General features: G+C 41.8%; 4 protein-coding genes and 1 long non-coding RNA gene across 9 annotated transcripts; 3 read left to right on the top strand and 2 right to left on the bottom strand.

The window, feature by feature from the left end:
- Nucleotides 1-2,243: 2,243 nt before the first annotated feature.
- On the top strand, nt 2,244-7,034 carry nit2 (nitrilase family, member 2). The gene is made up of 10 exons (XM_026194406.1): nt 2,244-2,344; nt 2,454-2,572; nt 2,916-3,036; nt 4,091-4,179; nt 4,257-4,350; nt 4,431-4,505; nt 4,585-4,663; nt 4,919-5,017; nt 6,065-6,120; nt 6,417-7,034. The coding sequence occupies exons 1-10, from the start codon at nt 2,317-2,319 to the stop codon at nt 6,515-6,517; spliced, it is 861 nt and encodes a 286-aa protein (XP_026050191.1). The 5' UTR covers nt 2,244-2,316; the 3' UTR covers nt 6,518-7,034.
- On the bottom strand, nt 6,711-17,641 carry LOC113037390 (ICOS ligand-like). Of its 3 annotated transcripts, none has more exons than XM_026194403.1 (5): nt 17,487-17,641; nt 10,110-10,433; nt 9,090-9,368; nt 8,433-8,603; nt 6,711-7,236 (listed from the first exon to the last, which is right to left on the bottom strand). In XM_026194403.1, exons 2-5 carry the CDS (start codon nt 10,396-10,398, stop codon nt 7,163-7,165), a joined length of 813 nt encoding a protein of 270 aa, XP_026050188.1. In that variant the 5' UTR covers nt 10,399-10,433; nt 17,487-17,641; the 3' UTR covers nt 6,711-7,162. The 3 variants fall into 3 exon arrangements, with proteins under 3 accessions (XP_026050188.1, XP_026050187.1, XP_026050185.1); XM_026194402.1 differs by lacking the exon at nt 17,487-17,641 and adding an exon at nt 10,775-10,973; XM_026194400.1 differs by lacking the exon at nt 17,487-17,641 and adding an exon at nt 10,509-10,973.
- Nucleotides 11,778-13,972, top strand: LOC113037393 (uncharacterized). Of its 2 annotated transcripts, XR_003274624.1 has the most exons (5): nt 11,778-12,113; nt 12,919-13,157; nt 13,255-13,366; nt 13,680-13,769; nt 13,885-13,972. It is a non-coding gene; the product is annotated as an uncharacterized LOC113037393 (long non-coding RNA). The 2 variants fall into 2 exon arrangements; XR_003274623.1 differs by lacking the exon at nt 11,778-12,113 and having other exon boundaries at nt 12,642-13,157.
- A 106-nt stretch (nt 17,642-17,747) lies between the features above and the next one.
- On the top strand, nt 17,748-22,155 carry gtpbp6 (GTP binding protein 6 (putative)). The gene is made up of 10 exons (XM_026194399.1): nt 17,748-18,335; nt 18,618-18,755; nt 18,833-18,903; nt 19,003-19,133; nt 19,236-19,306; nt 20,024-20,182; nt 20,297-20,505; nt 21,302-21,450; nt 21,599-21,751; nt 21,826-22,155. Exons 1-10 carry the CDS (start codon nt 17,936-17,938, stop codon nt 21,950-21,952), a joined length of 1,608 nt encoding a protein of 535 aa, XP_026050184.1. The 5' UTR covers nt 17,748-17,935; the 3' UTR covers nt 21,953-22,155.
- plcxd1.2 (phospholipase C, X domain containing 1, tandem duplicate 2) lies at nt 22,002-26,550 on the bottom strand. 2 transcript variants are annotated; one of them, XM_026194404.1, is made up of 6 exons: nt 26,175-26,550; nt 24,910-25,046; nt 23,561-23,689; nt 23,078-23,233; nt 22,806-22,989; nt 22,002-22,735 (listed from the first exon to the last, which is right to left on the bottom strand). In XM_026194404.1, the coding sequence occupies exons 1-6, from the start codon at nt 26,254-26,256 to the stop codon at nt 22,470-22,472; spliced, it is 954 nt and encodes a 317-aa protein (XP_026050189.1). In that variant the 5' UTR covers nt 26,257-26,550; the 3' UTR covers nt 22,002-22,469. The 2 variants fall into 2 exon arrangements, with proteins under 2 accessions (XP_026050189.1, XP_026050190.1); XM_026194405.1 differs by lacking the exon at nt 23,561-23,689 and having other exon boundaries at nt 26,175-26,549.
- Between the last annotated feature and the right edge of the window lie 450 nt (nt 26,551-27,000).

Raw genomic sequence — 27,000 nt, forward strand, 5'->3', positions numbered from 1 at the left:
CACTGATAAATGGGCCGCTGTTGACTTCTGATGGATGTTTCCCACTTACAGGCCCCAGTGTTCATCTGTGCTGTCACAGGATTTTTCGTGCTGACTTAATTTCCAAAGTGATGAAAAGCTTTAAAAAAATAAAAATTATTTTTACAGGGTGAAGATTTGTTTCCCTGGGAAAAAGGCAACATAAGAGGAAAAAGAAAAACGTCATCTATCAGCCAAATTTTTTTGTAACATCAGTATCCAATTTCATAATCGGTGCATCCATATTTATATATAAATATATATCTCTGTCTGTCTCATGTATTAGCTAAAACCATATACTGTGTTAAGCAGTCTGCAGTCCATACTGAGCAGTTTCAGTTTGCTTGCCACTGTTGCCTTCGGCCTCATGCCTGTGACGTGCGATATGGGCACCAGCAGTGGCGTGAAGATCCTCTAAAATCGCGGTTCTGTTCGTAGAGCGGTGGTGTTTAAGGTTCGGCTGAACGGTTTTATTTTGCATGCTTTAACAGCTCCACATGGGTGTCACACTAATGTGCGATTGGTCTGTTTCAGAATTGCCACGCCCCCCTCGATCGCCGTATCTTATTCTTTAGTCATGAAATCTGCTTGGACTCATTCTTGCTTTCTTCCTGCTTATTTATTTGCTTTGAAGTCTAGTTGTGTGTTCAGCCTCCCACAGAGACCTCCAGTGTGACAGTTGCAGTTTAAACTTCAGCCCAGAGGGCATTGGCCCCTTTCTCAGACTGAAAAGCACATTTAAACTATGAGCAAAGTAGAATTCAAGACAAAATCTGTTCCCGACCCTCCCTCCAGTCTGAAGCATTCCTGTGTAATCCATGCGTTGTTGTGCTTTTCTGATATTTTCCCATTGACTGGAACATCCTCGACTGGGAGTCTTTACATTCTCTGTAACATCACTGGATCAGGCTGTCAACCACTAGTCCAGAATGCAACATGTCTCAAATGTAATTTGCACCTTACTGTACTGCTGTTATTTTCTAAGCATTTCTGTTTTTAATAAATGGAGATTATTTGACTGCACGTTTGGACACACTCATTGTGAAACAGCATTTGACATGCAGTTGTGACCAAAGGTTTTTGGACATTAACTTTAATTTTTTCTGTACAGCAAAGTGGATTGTAAACAAGATGTGATTGAAGTGAAACTCTCAGCCTTAATTCAAGGCTTTAACAAAAGTATTGCAAAATAAAATATTAAACTACAGCCTTAAGATGAACAGTATCAAGTAGAAAGTACGTTATTTGCATTGAAAATATTGTCCAATAGAAGTAGAAGGTAATGTAATGTGAAATTACTTAAAGTACAAGTACAATGAAACATTAAAAGTTTGTAAGCATGTATACTAAATTACCTTTCTCCGTGAGTCCTGCCTGTGCTGACTTTGTAAGACGTTGGTAAGTCAGTAAGACAGCAGGGGTGGGTGGTATGACCCCATGCCACCCCTCTGGACACGCCCCTGTTCTAACAACCTGGAGGAAAATTTCTCATCCTAATTTTTTTTGCTGTTTAAATCTTTGACTAAAAATTATTCAAAACCTGAACAAAATTAATTGTGGTTTTAATCATGGCCCACACTAATTTTTTCTTCATTTACTTTAGTATTATTCTGCAAAATATATTTTTCTTAGTTTATCATATTAGTCAAATACGCAAAAAACAAGAAGCAAGCAAAAAGCAACTTATTTGTTTTATGTCCAGAGAAAAAACATTTAAAAATCTTAATCCTTTATATACTTCAAACAGGGTCACAGTCCTCCTTTTGAATATTTTTGTTTTTCCTTTCCTATATATAGCTTAGCTATTCTCTCTGCAGTGGAAGGTTTGACACTATTTGTGTACCCTGAGTAATCCCCCTATTTTTTTTAATCGCTGAGGTTCATTAATGCTAGTTCATCTTATTTTTTTATTTTTTTTACTTGGAAATACATGTTATATTTAGGAACGTTATTACTGAGCAGAGCCACTGAGATCCTTACATCATTTTTATTGTTTATTAACCAGAAAAGTGAATAATAATGACGATCTTGTGCTGAATCGACCCACCCCCTGTGACGTTACACCGCCTTAAATCTTCACGTTTAACGACCTCAGTTTTTCATAAGCTTAAATTTATATTGTCAACTCACCTAAAAATAACACTTTCGATTTCAAAAACAGTCAATATTTTTTAGTACTCTTTATTTATTTTTTTATGTTAAATCAAGAAGGTCTCTTATTTTGAAAACCAATCCGCCACCCGGAATCACATGACCGGACTGTGGCGCGGTGTAGTGAGCAGATAGTCCTGTGTGTACATGTCTACTTTAGCCAAAGTCATGTCCAGTAAGTACAGAGGTCTCCGTGTTTCGCAGTTTAATGTTAAATCGCTGAGCGCGGTTTTGAAGCCTGCGGCTCTCCGTCACTCGCTGAAGTTCCGTGTTTGTTTCCTCAGAGTTCCGTCTGGCGGTGGTTCAGCTGCAGGTGAGCAGCGTCAAAGCAGACAACCTGAGCAGAGCCCGGAGGCTGGTGAGGGAGGCTGCAGGACAGGGCAGCAAAGTGGTGCTGCTACCGGTGAGGAGGAGGAGGAGGAGGAGGAAGGGCGCCTCACGGCTGCTTGTCAGCAGTCTGAAGTGCTTATTTTAAAATACAACCAACTAAACAAGCCAGTGTCCGGGGACAAATACAGCTGTAGATTTTATTTAAAAGACGTGTCCTCTGAGAGGACGGCGCTTTACCATTAACGCGGTGTCGTCTTTGTGTTTTTATGAACTGTTTGTTCCCTTTTCTGGACATCCGTTAGTGCAGGAATGAAATATTTCTAAAAAGTTCCCAGCACAGGACCCTCAGATGACCTGCCTTTTTGGACTGCTCAGATTTACCCTATGAGCTTATGATCTCCCTGTCGTTAACACAGGAATGCTTCAATTCTCCATATGGGACCAGCTTCTTCTCCAGATATGCCGAGAACATCCCAGGAGAATCCACCCAGGTGCTGTCGGAGGCAGCAAAGGAGAACGAGGTGTATCTGGTGGGAGGTGTGAAAGCACCCGTGGATTTAAAACTATTACATAGAGTACATTAAAGTTCCCTTCTAATGTTACTGTAAAGGAGCTGATGATGCTTCATGTAGTTCAGCTACAGTAAGAGTTGTGTGTATCACGCTGTGGTGTTAGATCCTCAGAGTTAAAAGCTCACCAGTAGTAGAGTTGATATATAACTCCACTGTGTTTCCTGCTGTGGGTTGTCAAGACGATGTGGAAAATGTAATCTGTTTCTGGGTAAACTGTAGGAAAAATAGTGAGAACTTTGCATGTTTAACTCCTGGAAAACAGCTGCTCTGCTGCTTGCACTCTACCGTGTTTTATCCTCTAAGTGTTCCATCAGAAACCTTTTTAACAGATCCATCGCACTAACAAGCTCAAGGTTTCGTTTCACGAGGTCGGTGTATGTGCAAGTAATCCTATGAGATAAAATCTCAGGTTTAAGACTTTTTTTTTAACTCTTGGATGAGTACGATGTCACAAAGACTGATCTCTGCTGTTCAAACCTTCTGTTTCCAAGAGGTGGCCAATCAGAAGAAAGGAGAGGGGAGGCGCTGGTCTCAGGCAGAGGATGGACTGATGGGCTTCACCACGGACAGTATAAAAATAGAAAAGGCGATCTGACCTGTTGAAGTCCTGTTTTTTTTTAAGCATTGAGTTGAAAGTTTTCTCCGTCGTCATGCTGGGTGCAAAGTACAGCAGGTGACGAGGTTTTACAGAATTCTCCCAAAGATTTATTTCTTTGGTTGTCGTGTCTCTTTCATGTGTCTCTGTCAGAGGATAAACACATGGAGATGGTAATGATCGTAACAGGGCCACTTGCCACCCAAGCGTGGTCATCGTTTAAGAAGATTGGGATAACTTTAAATCCAAGTTCAGTTCAAACTACTTTTCATTATGTCGATGTAGGTTTCCAGTTGTCCAGGTCATTGGGGTCTTAACTGAACCTTCTTTATGTTTGTGATGCCATCCGTCTCTCTCGTCCAAGAGCCTTTTCATTTGAAACCTCTGGAGTTTTTAAGCTCTTACGACTCGTCATCATCCACAGGATCCATTCCCGAGGAGGATGGTGGGAAGTTGTACAACACCTGTACAGTGTTTGGCCCTGATGGAGAGATGATTCTTAAACACAGGAAGGTATGTGTGGGTCATATACAGTGTGTGGTCAGTTGCAGAGATGAATCCTCTTCATCTTTTTTCTTTCCTCCTCTAAGATTCACTTGTTTGACATCGACGTTCCCGGAAAAATCCGCTTCCAGGAATCTGAGACGCTGAGCCCGGGGAGCAGTTTATCGCTGTTTGACACACGTGAGCGACAGCCGCAGACTCTGGCTTTCTGCCTCGCAGTCTGGATGAGCATACATTGATCTGATGTGTTCCTCCTGCAGCGTTCTGCAAAGTGGGTGTTGGGATCTGCTATGACATGAGGTTCGCGGAGCTCGCCCAGCTCTACAGCAGGAAGGGTAAGCGTCTGAAAGGAGTGTTTAGATTTTGTTTTCCTGTGATGTACCAGAGCTGATTGGACTGCGCTTTTGTCCTCAGGCTGTCAGCTGCTGGTTTACCCCGGAGCCTTCAACATGACCACAGGCCCCGCCCACTGGGAGCTCCTGCAGAGGGGGAGGTCAGACTGAGGGTCATAGTCACCCACTCCCAAAAGAATAATTTACTGCAGACATGTTAGAGTCATCTTTCAGCCACATATCTGATCTGAGGGTTGAGCTTTCGTTAACCAGACATGTTACTTATAAGGCACAAGAACGCCTGAATGAACACAAGCTGAATAATAAACGCAGCATGACGAGAGCTCAGTGACTACAAACTGAGATCTGCTGCTGTTTAAATCTGCAACGAATCATTTTAATGTCTCTTTATGCAGGGCGCTTGATAATCAGGTGTATGTGGCCACAGCATCACCTGCCAGAGATGAAGCTGCCTCCTACGTGGCCTGGGGTCACAGCACCGTCGTGAACCCGTGGTAAGAAAATAAGATCAAAAATGCAGGGCGTGATAAGGCGGTTAAAGTTTTCAGAGGGACAACTTGAGGCCGTAAAAGTAGAAGAATTCAGGGTTTTAACAATGTAGAGCAGTTGGGGTGGAGTACAGATGTAGAATCAGCAAGCTGTTGTCAGAGTTTATCTCACTGCCGTCTCTGGGTAAGCTGAGGAACTCCAGTAGGAACAGTAGACAAACTTGAAAAGCAGCTTTTTTCAGACGCAAATTCATTGTAACTTTGTATTTCATGAGCTTTAAAAACTTTGTCACAAGGTTTAAATCCAGTGAAGCCTTCCTACGCTGAGCCGTTTATTGTTCGGATGCCATGCACACCATGTAAAGTGTAACTCGGGTAACAGGAGGCAGGTTAAATAGCCCACGGTGGTTTTTTGATTTGGATCTTGGCTGCTACACAAACGGCTTGAGGGAATATTTCACGTTGGCAGGCGCGACCAAAGAGCTTTAAAGTTCATCTGGGAATTTTGGCTTTTCCAGGTGTTTAGTTTCTTTCTGATGACTCCACCCCGTCGTGTTACCTGAACCTTCCTGCAGCTCCTCTGCTGTCATGTGTGGGTTTTGTTTGTCTGTCTGAGGAACAGACGTGTTTCTTTAAGCGGTTGTGTGCTGGGAGCAGTTTGTTATCTTAACCTGTTCTACGGGCATCAGCTGCTGACGTCGAGTGAGTGTCACCAAGAGGTCTGAAGAGTTACTCATCAACTCTGAAAGTGTCGTCAGCTGAAAAGTGTCCAGCGACACGTCCCTGCCTGCCTGTGAAGAATCGACGGCTTACGTCATGACCGTACAAAACAGATGAAACTTAAAGCTTAACTGTGCGTTAGCATTTAAAGTTTTAATGTGTTTCCTGCAGGGAATCTATATGAATGTAAAATAAAAAACAACAACTAGCTCTTATAACATAGAATAAATTATTCAATACTTTTTTGTAAAAATGAAATAAGAAAATATCAACTGTGAGGAAGTTTAAAGGAGCGTTTCTTGTGCTGATTTGTGAATAATTCTGTTGTTACAGGGGGGAAGTCATTTCCAAGGCTGGACCAGAGGAAGCTGTTATTTATGCCGACATCGGTGAGGAAAAGCAGAAGTCTGCTTGTCTCTGTGGAATGTGAAAGTCATTTACAGTTATGTAATCTTTGATCAGCTGGTGAGGAAAGTGGAAAAATGAATTTCTGCTCTGAGAAGAAGTTTTAGTTCACTGCTTTAATGATTTCCTCTACAGAATAATACTAAAAAATGAAGACCTGACAATGTAAAACAGAGAAAGCATTTCAGTCTGGCACAGCAGCAGTTACTGCACAGTGCTCGTGTTTACTCTGCCGTTGCTGTGATTGTGTCTTCTCTCTAAATGTGTCGCGTGTTTTCAGACCTGCAGTATTTGGCCGACATCCGGCAGCAGATCCCGATCACATCTCAGCGTCGGGACGACCTCTACGCGGTGACGTCAGTGCAGGAAGGCTCGAGCTGAACTCTGAACCTCGGGTCCAGCTCTTCAAATCGAGCCAAAAGGATCCTGTAAAGTCTCATCCATGTGATTCTTGTTAAAGTGGATTGAAGAGAGAAGCAGGCCTGCAGCAGCTCGCTGTCTCGCTGTCCAGCAGAGGGAAACATGAGAATCACCTGGACAGTCGCTGATTGGCTGTTTTAAGATAACTTGAATGAAGAAACTTTGCATTAAAAGCTGTGACTTTTGTATCCAGTGCAGATCTAGTTAAAAGCTTTTTGATGAGCAGTGACTCATTTATCATTTCTGGTTACAGATGAATGGGAAGACTGGCTGCTTGTTTGTTTTCAGAGCTTTCTTTGTTTCTGAATCAGTGCTCAAGAATAAAAAACAAACCTGAAATCCAATGCAGCTTTCTTCTACTGTGAAAGAAATATGAATTCACCTCTCGTACGCCTTATAGATCTATGAAGTAAAAGAGGGCTTGGTGTCATTTTGGAAGTCTTTATTAAATCTTCAAATAGGTTCAAAAAAAAAAAAACTAAACAAAACAACCACCAAGAATTGTTCTTGTACAGTATTTTAAAAACTATATTTAAATGGTAATTACAACAAACATATTTACACATCAGTGCTCTGTGGCTTCAGTTTTTTAAGTGACCGTCAGGCTCAAACATCCGTCTCCCTTTGTTCCTGGTTCATCAACTCGTCTTCCAACCTGAATTGATACCGTCTTTTGTATCCTGATGGTGACAAATAAACAAGTTACAAAAGCACAACAAACAACCTGACAGCTCTGTTATACTTTCTCTTGTTATGTGCCATATAAATACTTTTAAAAGTGGTGGATGCTCATATTAAACAGGTTTTATACAGTGAGGTCAGCTTGCGTACAAGTGATTGCTGAGGGAAAAGCTCAGACTTCAGACTGCTCCAGGGTCTCCAAATCATCAGCTTAACAATGAGCTCTTTCAAATTGCATTTTACTCCAGTACAGTACAGACACTTCATTGGCTCCCACCACAGTATAAACTTCCCTTTAAAATTCCTTTTAATAGTTCATAAAACTCAATGGTTTGGGCCCCAGTACAGCAAGATGCCCTTAGATCAAAACTCAAAAGCTTTTGTGTTCACACAGGCTGCCATTCAGCAGCTCATCACTCATCCATTTTCTTTCTGTTATCCAATTCAGGGTCACGGAGGGCTGGAGCCAATCCCAGCTGACATAGGGTGAAAGGCAGGGAACACACAGACGTCACGGTCAGTTTAGAATCACCAGTTAACCTGATCCCATTAACTGCATGTCTTTGGACTGTGGGGGGAAGCCAGAGTACTCTGAGAGAACCCACACATGAACTCCACAAAGAAAGGCCCCAGGTGGGATTTTAACCCACGACCTTGCTATGAGGTGCTAATCACCGCATCACTGTGCCGCGCTCAACACTGTAGTTTTTCTGTAAAGTTTTATTTTGAAGTTTTCACTGCCTTAAGGTATTTTAAACCTTCACAGGTTTTTATGTGTTTATCATTAAGCACATTGAGTTTATGTATAAATAAATAAACTGCTCTAAACACTTGATGTCAGGTGTGATTTTCTACATCCAGCTCTGTGTGACGTCTTACAGAAGACGTTCCTAATGCTGTGATCTCAGGCACACGTCATACAGCTTTATTAAAGGAGGCACAGATTTGCTTTGCAGCATGACAGCATGCTCAAACATTCATCCAGACTCATATAAAAATAGAAGCTAAGAGCCTCTTATCAGGGCATTTTTCCCAGTAGCAAAAACATAATTTCCATAATTTCTCCATAAAGTCCACCAAAAAAAAAAAACTCCACAGGTTCCAGTCTAACGGCAAAGGCTGCAAATATTTGATTTAACTATTTGCACTATTTTCTATTAAATTCACTGATAAACAAACACATTGATCTGCTTACCTCTCCATTGTTGTTTGTGCTCTTCCTTCTTCCTCTTGTTTATTTTGTCCAGGTGGATCTGATACACCACTACAGCTATCACCATGATCCCAACCACCACACACAGACCTGTGCTGAACATCCACATGGCCGACGATGCTCGATTCGTCACAGGCCTGGCCTCCACTCCATCTGAGCAATCATCAGGAAAAAACAATAGTAAAAATGTTTTCAGTGTGCCATAGAGCCAAGGCCAATAAATAAAGTGTAAATAAATAAATAACACCTGACTCCAAAAAAACCTGCAATAAAAAAACACTAAAGAAGAAGATTTAAAATCCAAAGAGTCCAAATCCATAAACTGTATTTAAAAGATGTACATCGTCAAGGTGACTTTTAAAATTTTTGACTGATTGATTAACTGATTGATCCAAAAGTGATAAGATTTAAAAAACAAAACACAAAACTGTCTGTCTTTACATGTTAAACTAGAGCTTTCAAAAATTCAAAGATGATAAAAACTGGACTGGTTTGCTAATGTTAATTAATATCAAACCAGTCAGACACGTGACATTACCCAGTACAGGGAACCAGCTGATAGCAGAATTTGCTTAACTATGAGTTTCACAGATAAGGAGAATCGTGCTGCTGTGTCTGAACACTAATGACTGCACTTACAGGTTGACATCACGGTTTGGTTCATAGATTGGTTATCAATGATGCACGACACAATGGAGTCGTGGGAAATGTTGAGGGTCAAGTGGCTGGTGATGTTGTAGAGACTGTCTGGGAGTGATGTCATCTGAGTCCTCACCGACCCTGCGGGGGGCTCCTCGCTGTCGTTGATGAGCCAGTACACTGCAGGTGTGGGATAACCTCCAGTGGAGTGACACAGGAAGACCTTCTCATCGCCCTGCACTGCCTCTTCCTTCTCCAGCTTTGGGGTGCTAAAACTGGCTGCAAACATGTGTTGATTCTATATTTAGTAATATTTAGAATCTCTTTTCCTCCAGTAATTACATGAAAGAAGCTGAGGGATTAGAGAAAGCATTAAGACATTACTCATCATGGAAACAATGCCTCCAACACTCCCACAATATGATTGTGAATGTTTTCATGCAGCAGTTTATTGTTTTTTATAGTCTTCTAACTACATGTACCTACAAATCATTACAGACACGTGTGGCATGTTATAAATGTGCAGGAGTTTTGCTGAAACACATCTGAACTGTTACAATTCAGGTGTTTATATGATAAGATCATCTACCAGTGATGTAAACAGGTGCAAACAAGCAACAAACGTGACCTTATATTATATTCAGAACTCTTTAAACTCTGACTCCCATCTGGACTCAGGCAAAGAGGGAAGAAGAATAAATAATGTCTGTAACTGTGTTGGTGCAAAGTTAAAAGAAAACACTCACTGCATTATATTGCAACGTATATTGAACTGGAACCTGAATGTTGTGTCTGTGCATGAATACAGAGACTTTGGTCACAAACACATCTAGAAAACGTTCAATTTTGTTAATTAAAAAATCCCTAAAATACAAAAAATAAGTGTCTCGTGCTTAAAATTTACGGCTTTTAATGTGTCTTCATTCCGACAAAATTTACAGCCATGGCTGCCACCAACCACCAGAGACTGGACTTCTAAATATCCTTCTTCTGCTTCCCCCTGAATCCCGCGGGACTTACCTGCTGTCCTGAGGCATGTGGTGCACAGCCTGGCGCTCTGATTCTTCCCTAACACCATGAAAAGGCTGTAAGACATTTGGTCTTCAACGGGACGAACCGCTGGCAGGTTTAAAGACACGTTTCCAGTCAGAGGAGCGTCAGCTGGGACTGCGACTCTGTTATTGCTCCATGTCTCCACACTTCCATCGGGCTTCCATACCGACCTGAGTACCAACTCACTGTCTCTCATCCACTCAATGGTGACATTCTCGGAGTTGACTAACTCAGGGAGAACGCAAGGCAGAGACATTGGCCGTCCCACGATCCCCAGAACACAACTGTCATCTGCACACAAAAAGGAGACACGCTATTTACTGTCATTATGTCACCGTGTGATCTGCAGACAGTCAGGCATCTTACCCAAACAGGCGCGCAAACTAAATAAACTCAACAGAAGTCCTGCGCGTAAAAGTGCCACCGGCGTCTCCGGATTTGGGCGCATCTGCGCACAAAAACTAGAAAATCTATCAACAGACGTTTTTCTCTTCAGCTTGGAAAAACAAAACTCGCTCATTTCTGCGTAATTCAAAAGTCAAACTTCACTTCCTCGTCCTCTGCTCGTTCCAACCCCGCGTACACCTCCGACCTCATTAATGTCAGTCATGCGGCGGCCTGTTGTGCCATACCTGCTCTCGCTGCCTCTCTGTCTCTCTCTCTCTTTCTCGCGTCTTTTCTGAGTTAAAAACGTGCAAAAATACCGCTGAAGGATTTAAAAATAAAACATAAAGTAGAAAAATAAAAAATCAAGCATAAATCTCGAGGACGGTTAGTTTCTGTCAGCAGTTTCATGTCAGGTAACACACACCCAAACATACGACACGAAACGTGATGACATCTGACTCTGTGACTCATTCACAGCATCTGGAGAAGAAGCTACAATCAAACTTCCTGTTATTGCGGTTACGTTCGTTTCATCCAGAGGAAACACAACGAGTTTGTGTTTCATTCTTTCACCTGATCGCGACTGTGAAACGGAGAGTATCATAAAAGTAAAAGTAGTCATTACTTAAGTACTGTACTCGGTTCTAAGGTACTTGTAGTTTACTTTCATTTTCTGCTAACTGAACGTGATGGACACGTTAATCTACACACAGTTATTAGCTAATCAAAAACATTATTCTGAAACTTGTCTCATTTTAATACTTGTGCCAGTAGATTACTTTGAGTGTTATTCAACCCCACTGGATGAAAGTACTTACTTAATATACTAAGTTTACTTATGAAGTTTTAATTTACTTTTAATTTATTTAAACAGATCTATCTTTGTTTTATTTCTGTTCTCCTCTGTACTTCTACTACTTTGGATGGAAATATTGCACTTTGTACTTCGTACCTTTTATTTAAAATCTTTGTTTATTGTTTAGGAAATTTCAAAATAAAAGTTTTTTTTGTTTAATTATCAAAGAAAGTATCAGCAGTATCCAAGCAGTTAAAAAAAAACCAAAAAACGTGATAAATACAAAAATTAGTCATTTTTATGAGTTTACATAATGACTTTTACTTTACTCGTGCCATTATTTACGACTTTTACTTCAGTAAAGAGTCTACCCAGATAGCAAGGAGACATTGAACAGATGCTGATTTTCCATCTGAACCATCAGAATCGTCAGGATTGAAATGTCAACACAAAACCAGTGTTGAAACAACATTGAAATACTGATGAAACCTGACACTGACATTGAAATAACATTGATTCACTGTTGTTCTGTCATCGTTGATTGTTGATCTATTTATAGTTGACAAGGTGACAACAATCACGTTGAAAAACCATCGATTTATGGTTGAGCGGGAAATTAAAGCTGCTACCACTTGGACTATTCCGCAGCACCCCTCTCAGTGGTACATCCCTCCAGGTAACCATTGTCTTGTACAGTAGAGCGGGACATTAGATTTACTCTCAGCGGAATTGACCGGAGAAGGCATCAGTTCATGCACTGCACTGGCCTGCACCACGATTAGTATAAGGTAAGAATGAATGACTTTTGTTCTATTCGTTATTTCCACGGTTGCATTTGAATAACAGTAAAAAAAAACAAAAAACTTGTTAATGTAAAGTTTCGGATAAAATGTGGGAGCCCGAAATTGTGTCTACTTTCATCTTACAATCTGGCAACAAATAAATTGCACTGCAAACAAAGTCTATCAACAAAGAAAACATTTTCATTTCATACTTTTCCGTTATACAAAGCTAGCTTTAACGCTTCGAGGGTTCCTTTGTTCTTGCCGTCGCCTCGGCGCTTGACCCAGACTTTCGCTCTGTAGTTGCTTTTTAGCATAGTACTACAAAAAATTGTAAATCTGTGATATATGATTGATAAACGTAAAGGTAACTGTATAAATGTGTTCAATGACTTTGTTACTTTTAATGATTGGAGAGCACCCGCTTCGATTCGCACTCAATTCAACCTTTACGCTGCACGCTCACCTACCTTGCGTTTGCACCTTTTGTCCACACGTAAACTGCGTTTAGCATTTACGTGTGGACGAGGAAGACGGAGAAAACGCAGCGTCAAAGGTGTGCGCCTATTTTGACGCCACACTGTGCGCCAAGTTTTTGTCTCGGTGCCATGAATTCCTACAATGGCAGACTTAGACAAAATACTGTTAATTTTATTATCTTCAGTGTTTAAATGCTTACATATACGGGTTTGCTTGTAATTGTTGCCTATATACATTTTAAGCTATTATTTATTATTTAGTTCAATCAATAGATCAAGTTTTGTAGTGACTATGAAATATATTGTAATTATCTGTTTCCTGTTTATCCTAGACAGGGCAAAAAAGGACTCCAAATTAAAAAAAAGATAAAAATGAAAGACTGGTGCATTGTGCAGTTTAGCACTGGTGGTACAGAAATAGTCCCTAGATCATGGATAAATGGGGAGAAATTGTCATGGCCTCCATATCCTCCGTGAGACACATTCAGGATCCACGACGCAGTAAAGAGGAGAGTTCATCCTGGTGCAACATGGCTCACCTATGCACCAGTCCGACTTCTAATAAGCCATGGTGGGTATCATCTGGATTGGTGTTGTATAAATGTAACAATAACAAGTTTTTCGTGTCCTAATTTATGTCTGGCCATACATTGTGTTTGTACTTCCAGACACATTTCACGAAGCAGAACGCAGTCTTCAGAAATATCTAAGTGAACACTGTGATATGTCTGACCTTCAGTCCGAAGCTGAAACTCAGACCAGTCATAAAAGAAAGCACAAGTAAAACTTTTTTTATTTCACAAACATATCTTTGATTGCTAAGAATTTATGATCTTGTCTTTTATACATATCTGTGGTGCTTGCATACTGCAATATCACCACATAATATAGTCCAAAAAGTGGAAGCTTGTAAACTTTTTATAAATGCAAAGCCGTGTACACTTGTGCACTTCAAAAATTCCTTGTATACTGTACCTTCTTGCACATCTGTTTCCTGTGTGTGTTGTTATAAATCAAACTGTAACTTTAGGAAAAAATATTCCAAAAGCACATTTGTAATTACTTATGACCGTTTTCAACTTTTTTTCTTTAGACCAAATCCCCTGTACACATATAGTGACTCAGAGGATGAGCAGCCCACAAAAAAAATGGTTTCCCCAGGCCCCTCGAGTGAAAATACCAGGTAATAAAATACTGTCTAGTGTCTTTGTACATGTCTGTGTGTGACACAAGGAAACGTTTGACAAGTTGTCTGTATTCTTAAATACTTAAAAAAAAAAAGCATCTTTTTCTGTCAGACCTGACGAGAGCTGTTAACGAACTCCGTGAGGAGGTCAGAGCCATCCGCAATACCGGCTGCAATGAATCGGTAGATGCTGGGGTACTGGCTCTGGATTTGCCCTTGCACAACATTGAGGAGCTAAACAATGCAGAGCCAGCTCTTCAATCACAAGAGGCAAATAAGGCAATGGTAAGTATATAAAGGTTATGTACACTTTGTAACTATAAAGTGTAATAGCTGTCAGATGTGATTTAAATACATAACAACGGCCTGTTGATTAAACACACAAGCACTTGCATACACATTTAAGACATGAGACACGCTAATTCCATCTCTTAAAATGTGTCTATAGGTGAGACGCTTTGCCTTGATTGGAGCCTGACGCAGCAGTTAGGGGCAAACTCTATGTCCGAGTTAGTCTTTGCACAAGCAGTGCAGAAATGGCTCCGATACGCCCCAGATCGTTTGGGTGGTGCAGGACGCACATCATGCAAAAAATTACAAACTTCTGTGAATCATATAAACGTAAATCGGAAACTGTCTTTTAATAAAGTATTTAGCAAACGAAACATGCCTATTGACCTTTTTTTGTTTATTTTTTTTCTCTGTTACATCACATGCAATGCTTTCTTATTTTAGGATATTAATATTGACATGATACATTGTGAGACATTTGGGTTTTTTTTTATAAAGGGTGTCCAATTTAAGGAATAAGTACAATTATGTGTTTAGGTGGTTGAAGTATTGATGGAAACATGCAGTAGTTTAGTATTGGTTAAAATACCTATAAAGAAAGGTAGATTTCCAGTCATGATTTAACTGTTTTAATAAAAAGCAACTGTGCGAAAGAGGCGGAAAATCAACACCATAGCTCAACAGTGTTTCAATATCAGAATCTGACATTGTTTCAATGTCAGCAGTATTAGAAAATATAACGTTGAATCAACGTCAGGTTTCAACATTGATTCAACATCAAAACCTGACGTTTCAACATTAAAAAAGGGTGCAAGAGTGACGTTAGGTCAACGTCACACTTCAACGTTGGTTCAATGACACAGCCTGATATTGACTCAACATTGTTTCAATGTTTCCTTGCTATCTGGGTAAATACTTGTTTTATCACTTAAAACAGATAATCAGTATAAAATATTTGTGCAACATAATTTTTCATGTAAAATATCCATAATTAAGGCAAATGGTTTTAAATGAGCCCGGCAATTTTTCTGAACCAATTTTCTACACTTTATTTATTTTTACACTTCACTTCAACTCCATTGCAAAACAAAAAATCCTGGTAACACCATTTTGCCTAAATGAAAGTGTAAAGCCTGCTGTTTGTTCTAACATACTGTCTGTCACTTTAATCTGTAAACGACAGTATATAACTGCTGCTGTGTTTTTAGAAGCTTTGTGATTTTATTGGGAAAATACATGATTTCATATTTTATTTTAAAAATCTCATAGTGCAGTGAAAGTATTTCAAATTAAATGCAATTAGAGAAACAAAACTTTAAAAACATCAACAAATGAAATGTACATTCTGAGTGAAGCATTATTGTTATTATCTCACTTTCATATACCCAATTTGATCTTTCAGTTTATTATTTTATTAATACAGTTTTCTTCAGTTGTTATTGTGCAAGAATCATTTATACTGTGCATACTATAAACATATACAAATATATACAGCAGTATAGGATGAAATCTGAAATAAAATGAAAATGAAGCTACCTTCATGAGATTATATATATATATATATATATATATATATATATATATATATATATATATATATATATATATATCTCATGAAGGTAACTACAATACGGCAGCAGGGATCAGTGAGATGCTTGGCTACAAGTTGAACAGCCACAAGGAGCAGTACCCTCCAAGGCTGAGATCAATGTAGCACGGAGGGAGGTTAGCCAACTATCGGAGTTGCAGAAAGGCGCGATGAGGAAGGTGCCTAAGAAGTACAGGAAGCTGTCCATACCTGATTCCTTGGAAACTGCCAAGCAATGACTCACAGCCTTGGCCAGCCGCTTGAGGAGGTACACCAGAGAGATAGAAGGCAGGAGAATAAACCAGCTGTTCTCCACAGAACCAGCAAAGGTGTACTCTCAGTGGCAAGGGAACAATATGAGAACAGCACCACCAAGGCTGGAGACGGAGCAATACTGGAAGAGCATATGGGAGAAGGACGCAACCCATAACGGCAATGCTCAGTGGCTAGTGGATCTGAGGGCAGACCATAATGACCTCCCCAAACAGGGTCCAGTAACCATCACAGTGGCAGACATCCAAGAAAGGGTCTCCAGTATGAAGAGTTGGACAGCACCAGGGCCCGACATGGTTCACGCCTACTGGCTGAAGAAGCTGACTGCACTCCACGAGCGCCTGGCAGCATAAATGAATCAGCTGCTAGTTAACGAGAGACACCCGGAATGGCTAACTGAAGGCCGGGCGGTCCTGATCCCCAAGGACCCCAAGAAGGGACCGGTCCCCTCCAACTACCGACCAATAACCTGCCTCAGTACTACATGGAAGCTCCTGTCAGGCATCATATCGGCTAAGATGAACAGGCACATGGGTCAATACATGAGCGGGACACAGAAAGGGATGGGCAAAAATACCCGAGGCGCAAAACACCAGCTACTGGCAGACCAAGCAGTCAGCCGAGACTGCAGGACCAGACTGACCAACCTGTGCACTGCCTGGATTGATTACAAGAAGGCCCATGACTCAATGCCCCACAGCTGGATACTGGAATGCCTAGAACTATATAAGATCAACAGGACCCTAAGAGCCTTCATCAGGAACTCAATGGGGATGTGGCGTACAACACTAGAGGCCAACTCCAAGCCCATAGCACAAGTCACCATCAAGTGCGGGATCTACCAAGGAGATGCTCTGTCCCCACTGCTGTTCTGCATAGGCCTGAACCCCCTCAGTGAGATCATTAACAAGACTGGCTACGGATACCGACTACGGAATGGAGCAGTTGTCAGCCACCTCCTGTACATGGATGACATCAAGCTGTATGCCAAGAGTGAACGAGACATCTATTCACTGATCCACACTACCAGGCTATACAGCAATGACATTGGAATGTCGTTCGGACTGGAGAAGTGTAGTCGGATGGTAACAAAGAGAGGGAAGGTAGTCAGAACTGAGGGGATTGAACTACCAGGAGGCAACATTGCAGACATAGAGGACAGTTACAAGTACCTGGGGATCCCGCAGGCGAATGGGAACTCCATTCGCTCCAGCAGATCCCGGGAACAACATCGGAGATCTCTGTCCAGAAGAGCGCAGTCCTAGGAACAGCTAACATACTGCTCAGGACCCTCAAGCTCCCAGGCCCCACATATATATATATGAACTCAAACTAAGTGAAAGTTAAATCGATGTTGCGCAGTAACGTTTTAGGGGGCGGAATAAATCACAATATTGTGAGTGAAATCAGCATACCTAAAAACACTGAATATAAATATTAAAACTGTGTTTTTAAATAACCTTAAACTCTTATTTTGACAATCAGCTGTGTTTTAGAAAATTGTGGAAACATAACTACAGAGGAAATGACGCAAACAGGAAATACTGGTAAGTCATACTCACATCCCCGGGTTTAGTCTTCCAGGAAACGTTTTCTTCCAGACTGGATCAAAAAAAATCTTATTGCGCTATTTTTCAAGCGAATAATCTTAAATGTAAATGAGGTTTTATCCCATTCAGGTGTCTCTGTTTAGCTTAAAATCCTTTACTGACGGTAAATTTGTCGTTTAGTGCGAACTCATGGAGGAAATGCTAACTGGAAGGCAAAACGCGGGGACCAAAAAACCCAAAAGCCCCACGAAACTCAAAACACAGCTACTCACGGGCTGATCCTGGTGTCCTTTCGCTCATAATCAGTCATAGTCCAACTTTTTGTATATTTATTGAGATAAATTATGTTTTCTAAACCAAACAGGAAGTGTGATCTCTACAGGTGAGCCTGTAGAAGAACGACGTCAGCAGCGCGCGTGTGTGACCTGCGGTGATCCACGTTGTGTGAACTTCAGGGTTTGATGAGCTTCCTGACAGCCCTGAGGAGGATTAGCTCGTGGATGCCCGTCCTGCAGCGATCCTGCACGAGGAGCTGTCAGGTAGGGGCACGAGCCACCTGCAGACTGCTGCATACACCTGATCACGCACATGCAGTCAACACCTGTCAGCGGCAGAGAGGGGCAACTAGCCTGCAGACCAGGGCATTTGGGCTCTCCGCGTTCAGGCCGAAGAGCACAGATGACCTCGGCAGCAGCAACGGGTTTCATGAGGAGGGCGAGGATGAAGATTTCTTGGAGGACAGCGAGGTGGAGGAGCTGTTCCAGCAGCAGATTCCTGCAGGCATCGGAGAGGAACAGCACAGGGTGTTCATCGTCCACCCAGATGTGAAGTGGGGAAGCAGGAAACAGCATCTGACTACAGGTAACAGCACACACATGCTCAGATGAGCCAGATGGAAAAAGTAGATTTAAATGTATGTTTTTCCTTATTTTCTGACTAATGTAGGTGTCATATTAAACACTGCTAGAGCTCCACCCATGTGCTGTTTAAAGCTTCTGTTTGTGAGAGGCAGCCAAGAAGAAGAAAGTCTGGCAGGCTGCAGTGAGAGCAGTTTTAAGGCAATTATCCTGAGCTATGATTGCTCTCCAAGAACAAAGATACACCAGTGGAGATTATCACAAGTTTGCACTGTTACATTTGCAGCTGAGCTGATGATGGCCGAGGCTGAGGGGCTTGTGAACACCTTGGAGAACTGGACTGTGGTGGACAAGATGATCCTCTCCACCAAGACTCCAGAGAAGAAGAGGATATTTGGGAAAGGGAACTTCCAGACTCTCACAGGTATGATCCACTCCGGTGAATCAGAAGGTCTAGACCAAGTGCTGCTTACATGTGAATTACCTGCTGTTTCCCTGCAGAGAGGATCAGGCAAACAGCAGGAATCACTGCTGTGTTCGTCAATGTTGAGCGTCTGACTCCTTTGTCTGAGGTGAGCATGTCTGAAAACTCTGGCTGTGTTGGATGAAAGGTTTCTTTTGTTGATGATTCTTTTTCTTCTTCTTTATTTTTCTTACTCATTTCTGTTTAGAGGGACTTTGAGGAAGTCTGGGGGGTCAAAGTGTTTGACAGATACTCAGTAGTCCTCCACATTTTCCGCTGCAACGCCAGAACCAAAGAAGCCAAGCTTCAGATCTCACTGGCAGAGATCCCTCTGTTAAGGTACCTTACACTGCTACCTGTGGGTGGCTTGTAAAATGTTTCAGTCTGTTATGATGATGCCTTCCTATCAGTGTTAAGTCACATTTGGTACGTTAATGGCAGATCACGGCTGAAAAATGAAATGGCAAACTTGGATCAACAGGGCGGAGGATCGAGATACATTGGCGGATCAGGTGATGCAGCATCCACAGTGGAAACGAGTCTACCTGTGTGTATAGATGTCTCTTTTTGATTGGTTGTTACCAATACTGTATATAAATCATGGACATAATATCTGGTTCTGAATCCATAAAGCCCTTACACCAATTACCCACATTGAAATAACTTATTTTATATTGTTTCCAGTTAATTAAAATAACTCTAATCTCTAATAGTATAATAAACTCTAATAGCTTTTTAATCTAAATCTAAATTTTATACCCCTGAGGCTGGCTGTGCATCTGCTCCCAGACCGAGGAGCTGTCACATGTAAGGTGGTAACCACTACACCATGGAGCTACCTTCTGCTTCACAAACCATGCCAGGACAATTTTAATAATATATGATCAGTTTTCTTCAATTTGGATCTGATACAGTTATATGTTCGTGCCATTATTGAGGCATGCATCTTATTCCCATAATTTGCAGTCTTTCTAACAGCCAGCAGGGGGCGTCAGGTCTGGTTTGAGCTTCAGCTTCAAACACAATTGGCTTTACAATCAATCTTATCGACCACTTTGTAACATCATGGTGGCTAAGTCCATCTTTTATATACAGTCTATTTGCAAAATAGGAAGTGAGCATTAGGCGCTCCTACGGTGGCTGTGTTTCCCGGCCAGATATTTGTATCAGTGATGAGCAGAAAGCCGTACTGCTGGGAAATGATGATATAAAGTCTCTGGTCCTTTCAGGAGAGACGCTGTACGAGATCCAGCAGAGGCTGTTGAAAGAGCGGGAGATAAAGATCCGCTTGGCGCTGGAAAGACTTCGGAAAAAGAGGCACCTCCTGCGATCTCAGCGCAGACACAGGGAGTTCCCCGTCGTCTCAGTGTTGGGATATACCAACTGTGGTGAGAGGCTGGAAACGTAGAAGAGCAGTAAAAAAGCAGATTGTTTTCATATAAAGTGTTAAATGTTACAGCATCCACAACAGTGACACGTTTCTTCTGATTTCATCTGTCCAGGAAAAACGACTTTGATCAAAGCTCTGACGGGGGACACCGGCCTCCAGCCCAGAAACCAGCTTTTTGCCACACTGGACGTTACCGTCCATGCTGGCCAGCTGCCGAGTCACATGACCGTTCTGTATGTGGACACCATCGGCTTCCTGTCCCAGCTGCCCCACCAGCTCATCGATTCATTCGCTGCCACCCTGGAAGATATTAAGCATTCGGTACGTAGCAAACCGAGGTTTATCACACACTCGCTGCAGGAGTAAAACTAAGAACTAAAACGAGGTGTGAAAAACATTTTAGCGATCCAACATAAAAATCTAAACTTGGCGTAAACAATAAAAAATGAAACAGTTCGGGCTGTTGATACAGGAAAGGATGCTGCTTTCATTTTGTTCGTACCAAATTCTGTCCCTAACCTCTGAATGTCGCGGCCGACATCAAGCCATGTGTTTCCACTTGTCTGTTGTCCAGGTTTGGTGCGCTTGTGTGACTTTGGTTAACTGTTCGTGGCAGTCGAAGCAGCCACACCATCGTAAGCTTTAATTAAATTTAAATTCACCCCTGAATAAAAACTGTAGGGGCCAAGCCGACTTTTAACGTCTTTGTTGAAAGATTTTATTATGTTTATGTATAGAAGTACATTTCATTTGAGGTTCTCTAGATGTGTTTGCTCTTTGTACTAGAGAAGTTACACTGTGCAAAGCTCAGCATAAAGTCTCTACCTTTGTATGTTATCTCTTCCACTCATGGGTCTGTGATCGTTATATGTTATCTCTTCTTGCATGTGACTGTGACGCAAACATGCTTGAGTATAAATAAAGGGTGGCAACTGCTGCGGAGTGTGAGTCTCCGTTTGAGCTCTCACCCGTGTGCACGTTAAACCTGCAAACCTGTCTGAGTGTCATTTATTCTGACCTGAGTTGCATTACAGGAAAACTCCTGACAGTCTTCTAACTGCTGTAAAGTTGCACATTTTAAAACGGGAGACTGTGGTTGTGTTTCTCATCATTTCAGGATCTTCTGATTCATGTTAGAGACATCAGCCATCCAGAGACGGCGAGTCAGAAGGTGAACGTGCTGAATGTCCTGAAGAACCTGCAAATGCCCGACAGGCTGATGAACTCCATGATAGAGGTCCACAATAAAACTGATCTCCTCACCAAGTAAGGGCAAAAACCAGCTCACCTACCACTGTCATCAGCACATATATACAGTAACTTCCATCAGGACCTGCTTATAATGTACTACGTTATTATTGGTATTATGGCTGACATCATATTTCTGACCTGTTTTGTTATGGTTGTCTCTCAGTTACGAGTCTGCAGAGCTCGCTGCTCTGCCTATATCAGCCCTGGAGGGGAGGGGCTTGGAACAGCTGAAGGAAGCAGTGGAGGAGGAGATCTTAAAGGCTACGGGGAAACAAATTTTAGATCTCAAAGTTAACCTGAGCTCTCCTCAGCTAAGGTGGGATTGTCTGTGTCAGCGTATCATTTGGATCAATGGAGCACGTGTGGTAACATGTGTATGCTTTTCCACAGCTGGCTGTACAAAGAGGCCACCGTTCAGGACGTGCAGGTGGATGCAGACGAAGGTTCGGCCGTTGTCAAGGTCATCATCAGCACCGCTGCTCATGGGCGCTACAAGAAGCTGTTTGGAAGCAGATGAGAGGGGAGGAAGGGCGAGATAGCAGAAGTAAAAATGGACTGTACCTCAGTTAAAGAAAAGACTGCTTTTACTGTACAGTATGTTAAAATATATAATGATACAAATCTGTTACAATGTTTTCTTGTAAAAACTCAGATTGCACAAAGATTCAGATGCACAAATGACCCACGAGAGATAAAAGGCAAACTTCAGATGGCTCTAAATGCTCAGTTTCAGAGTTTCATCTCTTTCTACACACACCTGCTGTGAAAACCTTCTGCTTGCGACTGGCAGCAAGTCCGAAGAAAGTTGGCTAAAGGGGGAGGGGCTAAAACAGCTTGTTTTTATGGTAAACTGAGGGTTTCACGAAGCCACTCTAGTCGAGTATAGGAATAAAAAGGTTGTACTAAGCATAAAATGCCCTCATGAGTTGATGTTGAGGCAGACAGAAGTTACAGTTCTTTCAAGTCTTAGTGGAGACAAAAATTCACGTAAACTGTGAGACACCGAGGAACACAGGAAATGAGGTTTGGTGTGGCTAATAATGCTTTTTCATCCGTCTGGAGTTCTTCCGGCAAAGTTTTTGGTTCAGTGCAATCACGGCAGAGCAGAGCGGCAGTGAACCCACAAAGTCTCCCGCGATGATGTTGAGGCTCCCGGCGTCTGATCCGGGACTCTGTTCCTCAAGCCATGTCCTCAAATACTCCCAGTTGCTGTAGGTGAGCGTCCGCAGGGATTCCTTCTGGTTCTTGGTGATGTAATATCTGTCAGCTGTCAGGTTCAGGCCGGACACAAAGAAGCCCTCTGAGGAGAGAAAACGGAGTTTTTAGCCACTGACGCGCATACATATCTAATCTCTACAGTCCAAACTCACCTGGACGTCCCAGGTCTTTGTGCCAGTCCAAGTAAGTCATGACTCCATGTGCTCTGCGCTGGTTGGCCCACCAGTAAGGGACGGGAGGCCACAGCTCCTGATGTCTCACTGCAAGCTGGCATTCATAGGAGAGGATGACCTGGTAACCCGACGCCCACAGACTCCGCAAGGTCAGCGCCGATTCCTGTGGAGGACCAGCGGGCCACTCTTAAGTCCCGGTGCACCAGACATTTTTTGTACCATAAATCACCTGTGCAGAGAGACAAGCTCACCTTCTGGGGACACAGCTTAGAGCCAAACAGTTTCTTCAGGGACCAAATGAACGATTCGTGGCATTTGTCATCCATTCCTTCAAAATGGCTGCAAGCGAGGATAACGATCTCCTTCGGGTGAGCCTCGAGCCAAGCAGCAACAGACTCAAGTGTTTCCTGTTAAATAGGATACTCACTGTAACTACCAGAGGAGCCAGACTTACGCTTTTAAAAATAAACCGAACCCTTTAAGCTCTTTGTAGAAATCTCCACCTCTAAATAAACTGACATACAAAGAACTCCAGCAAAAACTGATAAAATCTGTACCAGCTGGTTAATGCTAATATTGTTTAAAAGACTTTCTGTTGCATCTCAAAATAATACAATCCAATAGAAATGAGATCTATTCAGGTGCAGCAGAACCTTGAACTTTGAAAAAAATTGTGCAGTAGTGATTTGTTTTTTCTAATAACACTAACTGTCAGGTGAAAGTGCTAAACTCACCAGTACGGTCACATGAGTGTATATGACGTGTGTGAAGTACAAGTCGCTGGACGAGTCGTTTGGTTTGTGTGCAACACGAAGGTCAAAGTACCGAATCCCCATTGAAAGCTGTTCTTCAATGGTTTTATCCTGAGAGGAAAGAGGTCAACATGATTTCCTGATGGAGGCGTCACTGAAACCAGTCCTGGATTCAATGACCTCGTCATCAACACCACCTCCCATTTTTGCGTGCATTCATTTCAAACATTTTTTCGACTGACTAATTTCGGTTTACTCTACATGGTTCCATCCAGCTTACCTGTTTCAACCACATGCAAAGTACTTTATTTAACACTCATTTTCTACATCATAACCAGTTTAAACGATTTATCATTTGCGTTTAGATACAAATGATATATTTTTAATCAATAGTTCTTTTTCTCTAGATGTCCAGCACCGTGCCTGACAGTTGGCATGATGACCAAATATCTCCGCTTTGGTCTCCTAAGGACGCTGATCCAGAAATCTTGTGGATTGTTCAGATGCAGCTTTGCCATGTTCTTATAAGAGAGAAGGTTTCTCCTCCCAAACACCCTTCAGCCTTTTTCTAATTTGTTATCCTGAACTTTAACGATTAACATGCTAACTGAGGCCTGTTGAGTGTGAGATGCAGCTCTTGGGCTTTCTGTCGTTTCTCTGAACATTGCAGGGTTTGACACTGACGGAAATTTGAAGGGATGTCCAGCTGTTGGCAGCTGTTTTGCATGTTTTTAACGTGGGAATAATCTGTCAACACTTGTCAACACACACCTGCATGTTCCAGGCCAGGAAACTGTCACAACTTCTGCTTTTACAGAGATACTCACGCATGCTGATGCTCAGTTGATAAAGTTCATTTGATTAGCTCGCACCTGGCAGGCACGTGGCCTTTTATTTCCTACAGCAGCAGTAACTGTGAAAAACAGTATCGCTGCACTTTTTCTGTTTTCTTGATTCGTTTTTTTAGACCTTGGCTCCTGAGCCCTGGTCTGTAAATACATTTGCAAAGCACACTGACTAGTTAAGAACTTTTTTGGCATATAAACAGCATTTTGTACTACAATCAATATTTGTACAGCAACACTGGATCACATGACTACTCACATGTGGAGTGTTTAAATGTATTTCTTCTCATTTTTGCTTTCTATCATCAACTTACAGTCTTTCTGTCTGCAGCCAACAACTTTTTAAAATAAGTATATTAAGAAGACCAAACAACCTGTTTAAACTTGGGACCGTCTCGTCTCAGCACCCATGGCACTGACTTCTCAGTTGTCCTCACACCTTTGCCGACATAGTGACAGCGCAGTGGTTGTATTTTCAGTGCCTACCTGTGTGGTGGCCCATCTAAAAATGGCCGGCCTTGTGAAGCAGCTAAAAACTCCATCCAGGAGCCGGAAAAAGTCCGACTCAGCCCTGACCAACGGGGAGTTTATGTCCAGGCAGTAACTCATGGCATCGTGGCTTCCTACAGGAACACATTTTAAAAGTAAAGAAACTGGTTTGGGGCGCAAGTTGCTTCAAAAAAATTCTTACTTGCTTGTTTATCTGATAAATGTTGACTTTGTTGTTTACTGTGTCTGTGTGTGATCATGACTGTTTTGTGTAACTGTAACAATCCCAGTCTGAATTGTTGTCCAGTGGTAAAAGAAGATCATTTACTTCAGTGAAAGTAACAATACCAGAGTGTAAAATATGTATGTAAATGTTGTATTTGTGAGTGAAAATATCAAAATAATATCAGAGAAATGTAATTAAATTAAAACAAAAAACAATGTTCCCAGTGAGAGGGGAAAGGTCAGGGTGACCAGGTCTAACTTCACACATCGAGTCCATTCTTTCAGTTTTGTAAAACTAAAAGAATAACAAACAACACAAGCAAAACGGCTCAGCTTCACATGAAAATGATTTTTCAAACAGGGTTTGAAGATGTCGGTGGTGGTGGTTGGTGAGGTCAACTGTTCAGTGTCGCTACAACAAAGGCCCGATGTCCTCTACACCTTAATCTGTTTCTCAGTAAAGGCCAGAAGCATCCAGCCAGCTGACAGCGATGATCTTTTGGGAGTGTGCATAGTTTAAAAACCAGAAAGGTGAGGCAGGGCTAACCCATCCAGTGACTTAAAAACAAACAATGAAACCTATGACGCGCTGCAGCCAGTGTGAAGTAGCCAAAACAGGGGAAATGTGGTCTGGTTTGCACACAGCCAAAAACAAATCTGTCTGTGAATATGCAGAGTTTTAAACCACAGAGATAACACATTTCTTACACTGCATATAAATAATAAAAATATAAAGTAGTTGTGAAATACGTTAGTGGAAGGAAAAGTCTAGTGTTGAAGTACACATGTAAAGTAGAATAAATAGTACTGACATAAAGTATTACCAGGTATTACTTCAATATTAAGTAAACGTATTTAGTGATTTTCCATTGGTAGATAATTGTAACACTGATGCTTTTGATATTTTTGTGTTTAAAGCGCCTTAAAACTTCAGGTGACTGTCAACATATTTAAACACAGAAATACGACAATTACACGACTGTTGGCTGCGCTGTGCGTCTATAAATTCACGAGGAATCCTAAATGTGCGAATGTACCTGGAATGGCCAGGTGTGTGAGAGGAACGTCCCACAGCTCTTCAGGCAAGGCTGACATCCAGTCCCGGCAGCTCGCATCCATGTCGCTCAGTCACTCACCGAGTTATTGATCCGGTAGATCTGTTTCGAGTGATCGATGCGGTTTTAATCCCCTGTGCGCTGATCTTTAAGCAAACAAGCTACTACATGAGACAGAGGAGGAGGGACTCAGGAAAAGCTTTAATTTCCTGGTTTCCACTGACAGCTCAGTCATATGTGGATCATTTAGGGACATTTGGAAAAGTCTCCGAAAACTTTCGTAGCAGCGGGTTTCTTTGAAGTCACCACGACTTCCCCAAACAGGAAGTTTTGAGCGACACGTCATTTTTATATTTGTCGGTCACTGTTTCTAAATCACTGTAGTTTTTTTTTAATGGTGGACCAAGAGCCGCCCCGCTATTACTTACGGCAGTTCAGCCGTTGGCACAGCAGAGGGCGCTCGGGAGGTAAACTCAATGGCGCTAAACAGCGAAAATTATAATTGTTTTCTTGCTTTAAGACACCTTACACACATACAATAACAGTAGTCGACGAAAAGGTAAATAACACAAGACTCGTATTCTTTAGTTTTCCTACACGGAAGCAGATTTGGGCCATTAAAACGTCAATCTTCTTCTAATGCATGCTGATTGGTCCATTGGAGTGTTCAACCTTGCATATCATCTGTTTCTCTCCCCAACCCTTTAGATTCACACATAGGAAGAATCTGTCTAACAAACCACAGTAAAAGTAATAAGAATATTCGTGCTTTGTTCCAGACAGAATCTCTAACTATCCCACATGTGGT

The sequence above is a fragment of the Astatotilapia calliptera genome, chromosome 15 (assembly GCF_900246225.1).
Source record: "Astatotilapia calliptera chromosome 15, fAstCal1.2, whole genome shotgun sequence".
Taxonomy (NCBI): Eukaryota; Metazoa; Chordata; class Actinopteri; order Cichliformes; family Cichlidae; genus Astatotilapia; species Astatotilapia calliptera.

Coding starts and splice junctions, on each gene's coding strand:
- gtpbp6 (XM_026194399.1), top strand. CDS start 17,936: ATGAGCTTCCTGACAGCCCTGAGGAGGATTAGCTCGTGGATGCCCGTC. Junction 19,134..19,235: donor GCAGAGATCCCTCTGTTAAG/GTACCTTACACT, acceptor CGTTAATGGCAG/ATCACGGCTGAAAAATGAAA. Junction 20,506..21,301: donor TGGAAGATATTAAGCATTCG/GTACGTAGCAAA, acceptor TCATCATTTCAG/GATCTTCTGATTCATGTTAG.
- LOC113037390 (XM_026194400.1), bottom strand. CDS start 10,662: ATGAGCGAGTTTTGTTTTTCCAAGCTGAAGAGAAAAACGTCTGTTGAT. Junction 8,604..9,089: donor CCAAACCGTGATGTCAACCT/GTAAGTGCAGTC, acceptor ATGATTGCTCAG/ATGGAGTGGAGGCCAGGCCT. Junction 7,237..8,432: donor GCACAAACAACAATGGAGAG/GTAAGCAGATCA, acceptor TGTCACCATCAG/GATACAAAAGACGGTATCAA.
- plcxd1.2 (XM_026194404.1), bottom strand. CDS start 26,256: ATGGATGCGAGCTGCCGGGACTGGATGTCAGCCTTGCCTGAAGAGCTG. Junction 25,047..26,174: donor CACACACCTGGCCATTCCAG/GTACATTCGCAC, acceptor GTGTTCCTGTAG/GAAGCCACGATGCCATGAGT. Junction 22,990..23,077: donor CTAAGCTGTGTCCCCAGAAG/GTGAGCTTGTCT, acceptor GGTCCTCCACAG/GAATCGGCGCTGACCTTGCG.
- nit2 (XM_026194406.1), top strand. CDS start 2,317: ATGTCTACTTTAGCCAAAGTCATGTCCA. Junction 2,573..2,915: donor GCAAAGTGGTGCTGCTACCG/GTGAGGAGGAGG, acceptor TCGTTAACACAG/GAATGCTTCAATTCTCCATA. Junction 5,018..6,064: donor AGCACCGTCGTGAACCCGTG/GTAAGAAAATAA, acceptor CTGTTGTTACAG/GGGGGAAGTCATTTCCAAGG.